General features: G+C 55.3%; 1 protein-coding gene across 1 annotated transcript; it reads right to left on the bottom strand.

Moving 5' to 3' along the window:
• Nucleotides 1-1,272: 1,272 nt before the first annotated feature.
• LOC149332113 (solute carrier family 22 member 7-like) lies at nt 1,273-3,089 on the bottom strand. Its single transcript, XM_089557476.1, has 2 exons — nt 3,060-3,089; nt 1,273-3,018 (listed from the first exon to the last, which is right to left on the bottom strand). Exons 1-2 carry the CDS (start codon nt 3,087-3,089, stop codon nt 1,273-1,275), a joined length of 1,776 nt encoding a protein of 591 aa, XP_089413602.1.
• Nucleotides 3,090-3,547: the final 458 nt, after the last annotated feature.

Below are 3,547 nucleotides of genomic sequence, written 5' to 3'. Positions count from 1 at the left end.
TCACTGCTCAGTCTCTCGTCCCGGTCGGGATCGCGCAGAAGCCATTAAGCCACGAAACGTAGGCAGGAGGGGATCCGCTGCGCGAGAGCTGTTTATTGCAGCCTTGGGCGAAGCACTTTGGGCCATAAGTCAGGTTGAGATCGCTCTCCGGGTACAACAGCACCTTAAAGTAATAGTCAGCAGACTAGAACGCATGCTGAACAAATGTGTATATATGTGCGTTAAACAGATAGCTGCGAAACCGCGGTCCCGAGCGCGAACAGGTCACATCTCTAGTCGCTGGAAGTTTTTGCGAAATACTGCATTAGTTCTCTCTGCGACGCCTAACTTGGAAGGAATGCGTCGCCAAACCAGGAAACAAGGCTGTAGTCCCCGAATGTCTCCGATGTGAGCACGTGGGTGAAATATTCTCCGTTTGCAGTGCCAAACTATCGCAGATAAGCTTAAAACCTTGTTGATGAAGTGAACTTCGTCAAATGCACGAGGGTGAAGCAGACACAACCCGTTTTCAGGGATGCACCATATGCGCATGTGAAGTGGCAGGCGAGTGCCTGCAGCAGCGTATGCGCGGTACAAACTGGAAGTGTGTGTTCACCAAGTTGAGCTCGGGAGGGGGCAGAGGAGCAGAGGCGCACATGCGCAGAGCGTGTAAGTGACAATATATGGTCATCGAGTAGGTCTCCCAGAGTTGCATGCAGGTTCTAAGCAGCCCCACTTGCCAGTATAGAGCACATGTGGCTGCAAGATTCAAAGCGCCATTAGCGTCGATATCGACAGAAAAATTTATTACTATCAGCACCTGTGCGTACGTATCTGGTAAATTTTGCTCTCATCAGTTGTATTGAGGTTTATAAGAGGCTGTATATTTAAGCGAACTCAATAAGAAAAATATGACGCAAGATAGTGCGCAAGATAGAAATAAACCCCCAGCAGTTGGGACGCGATAGTCATCAGCACTGTCTCTGGGCCGCGGAAACCTTGAGAAAGTAACGCGCAGACTTCTTGGCCATACGACGAATGAATCTCCTAGATGGCAAACATATGAGTGAAACTACAAGTGGTTGTGCAAAAACGCTAGTATATGTACAGAAAAAAAGTTGGAAGAAGGCGTCAGATGGCACTGTCACCTAAACGACATGTCCTTTGGCACCTAAGGCATCAGCGCGTCAATATCTGCAGTAATCAGAGCCATGTCATTCCACCGCAAGCCTCCCTGACTAACGTCCGTCATTCAAGGTCGTCATCGTGGAAGGCTTCCTAGGCGGCTCCTCATTATCTACCCGGTGACGGGGTGCTCAGGCCGCGCCGACGAAGCAGTATCTGGAACAGCGAGTTTACTCGGACCGGTTCCTCCTGCTCGGCCTCCTGGATGGTGTCTGCCACTCGTAGCACGTTAGTCTCCGGTAGGAGCAGTGCGAGCAAGCCAAACCCCAGCGTACCGAGCGAAACCGCCAGGAGCGCCAACGTGTCCCAGTAAACCGCGTCCATGTTGGTTACATTTCCAAGGGCTAACGCCGCCAGCGCTCCCAATCGGCCGCTCATGGTCGACAACGCGAATCCCGCGCCGCGTACCACCGTCGGGAACACCTCAGCCGTGTACACGAACAGCGTGCAGGAGACGCATAGCAGCAAGAGCACCGAGGCACAGATCAGCATTCGGGATAGAAGGCCGACCCCCAGGACCCTCAGGATAGCAAGGGCCGTGGTGTGCCCCGATAGCAGAGCCATGCCGAGTGTCAGCGTCCGGCGACGTCCCCAGCCCTGCATGAGCAGGTAATGGATGACGAGCAGCGGGCCCATGCAGTACATGACCACCACTTCACACTTGCTGGAACCCCGAAGCCGGCTTCCAGGCCTCAGCGTCATACCAGTGCTGAACACGAAGAACCAGCAGCCGAACACGATGATGCTCCGCATACGTATGACCTTGGACCGCACCAGGTCCCAAACGGTGGGCGGCGCGCGACAGTGACGTTGACGACTCTTCACGTTATCCACCACGCCCCTGAAGAGCGGCCGCATATCGGCCACGTTAAGACCGTTGACGCGCGCCGCCCAGAAGACCACGCGCTCGGCCTCGAAGAACTGCCAGGTGACGATGAGCCAGCGTGGTGACTCCTCCATCCAGTAGGTGGCCGGGACCAGGAGAAGGGTGGACACCATGATGCTCGCCTGCACCACGCTCCAGTTGTAAGTGAAGCGGGCGCTCATGGACAGCCAGAACGGGCTCAGCACGGACGCCCCGCAGACGGCGAGCGCCGTGTAACCCGTGCGACCACCGCGAGGGGTCACCTCGAACAAGATGAGCGTGGTGCTGATCTCGGCCACGCTGGCCGCAGCTGACGTCACGATCCTGAGCGTGGCGAACGCGAACAGGGAGGTGGCCACACAAGTGGCCATGCTGGACAGCATGAGCAGGGCGACCGCGCCGCAGAGGATGGGACGGCGTCCCAGCCGGTCAGCGCCCACTCCTGCCAGAGGCATGACGACCACGCTGCCCAGAAGATAGGACGCCGTCAGCAAGACCAGAAGCCAGCGTCTTTGGCAGACCAGGTCCCACTCGCTGACGATGGTCGGTCCGCCTATGCTCAGGTCGTACTCCCAGGCATCGCAGGTCACCTCGGTTCGGTTGATTGTAGCGTCGGCCAGAGGCGGAACGTAGCGGGAGCACCGTCGTGGCCCGCCGTCGTCGGCACGGCGCGGGAGGCTCACGTTCTTCCACGTCTCGATGGGCAGGTACTCGTTCTCCGGTGGTCGCTTGCACCAGTGGTCCACCGGTCGTGCCAGCACCGTCAGCGCCATGTGGTGCAGAGCGGCCGAGAGCAGGCAGAGGTGGGTACAGAGCAGCACGCGCCTTTGGAACGGCCCGGTGCCGAAGATTAGGACCGACTTGGGCGCGGTCTGCTCCAGCAGCGTCTTGAGTCTCTCACCGTCGATGCGGCGGAGGGATAGCGGCGAACCACACGTCGAGTCCATAGATGGTGAAGTCTTGAGCGGAGAACGGTGGATGGTCTTCTTCTGGGCGGTTCAGAACGAGCTCGGTCGCGAGGAAGGCTCACGAGGCTCGCGATCTTCTTTTTCTTCTTCATCCTCTTAAGAATGGCACATACCCACATGGGGGGATTGGCCAAGGTGTAGTGGCATAAACAAGGAAGTCCCGCGTTTCCGTTTCAATATCGTCCTTATTCCTGTCCACTACTACTTCTTTTTATAATTACGCAAACCTAAACCTGCCTGGCTCGTCAGTGCCAAATCCTGCAATACAGAAGCTTAACACAAATCAAAGGAAGCTTTAATTTCTCATTCAAGGAAGGACCGATAGCTTACAGGGCTGATATCTAATACGATACAAAATGAGGAATTTGGGCAACCGCATGAGGAATCTGCAAACTAACAACTCGACAAAATGCAAAGAGGCAGTAAAACAGCGAAATTGCATCCTGAGTTTATTGTATAAGAAAAATAACTTGGAAGACAGCTCAAAATTTCTTGAAAAAATTAATTAATTGGCAGTGAATTCCGGATCTTCGCTCGAACGAATTCAATT

This window comes from Amblyomma mixtum, chromosome 8 (genome assembly GCF_055824585.1).
Source record: "Amblyomma mixtum isolate Tamu chromosome 8, ASM5582458v1, whole genome shotgun sequence".
Lineage (NCBI taxonomy): Eukaryota > Metazoa > Arthropoda > Arachnida > Ixodida > Ixodidae > Amblyomma > Amblyomma mixtum.
The sequence above is the reverse complement of the archived record's forward strand: the minus strand, read 5'-3'. Positions and strand labels throughout refer to the sequence as shown.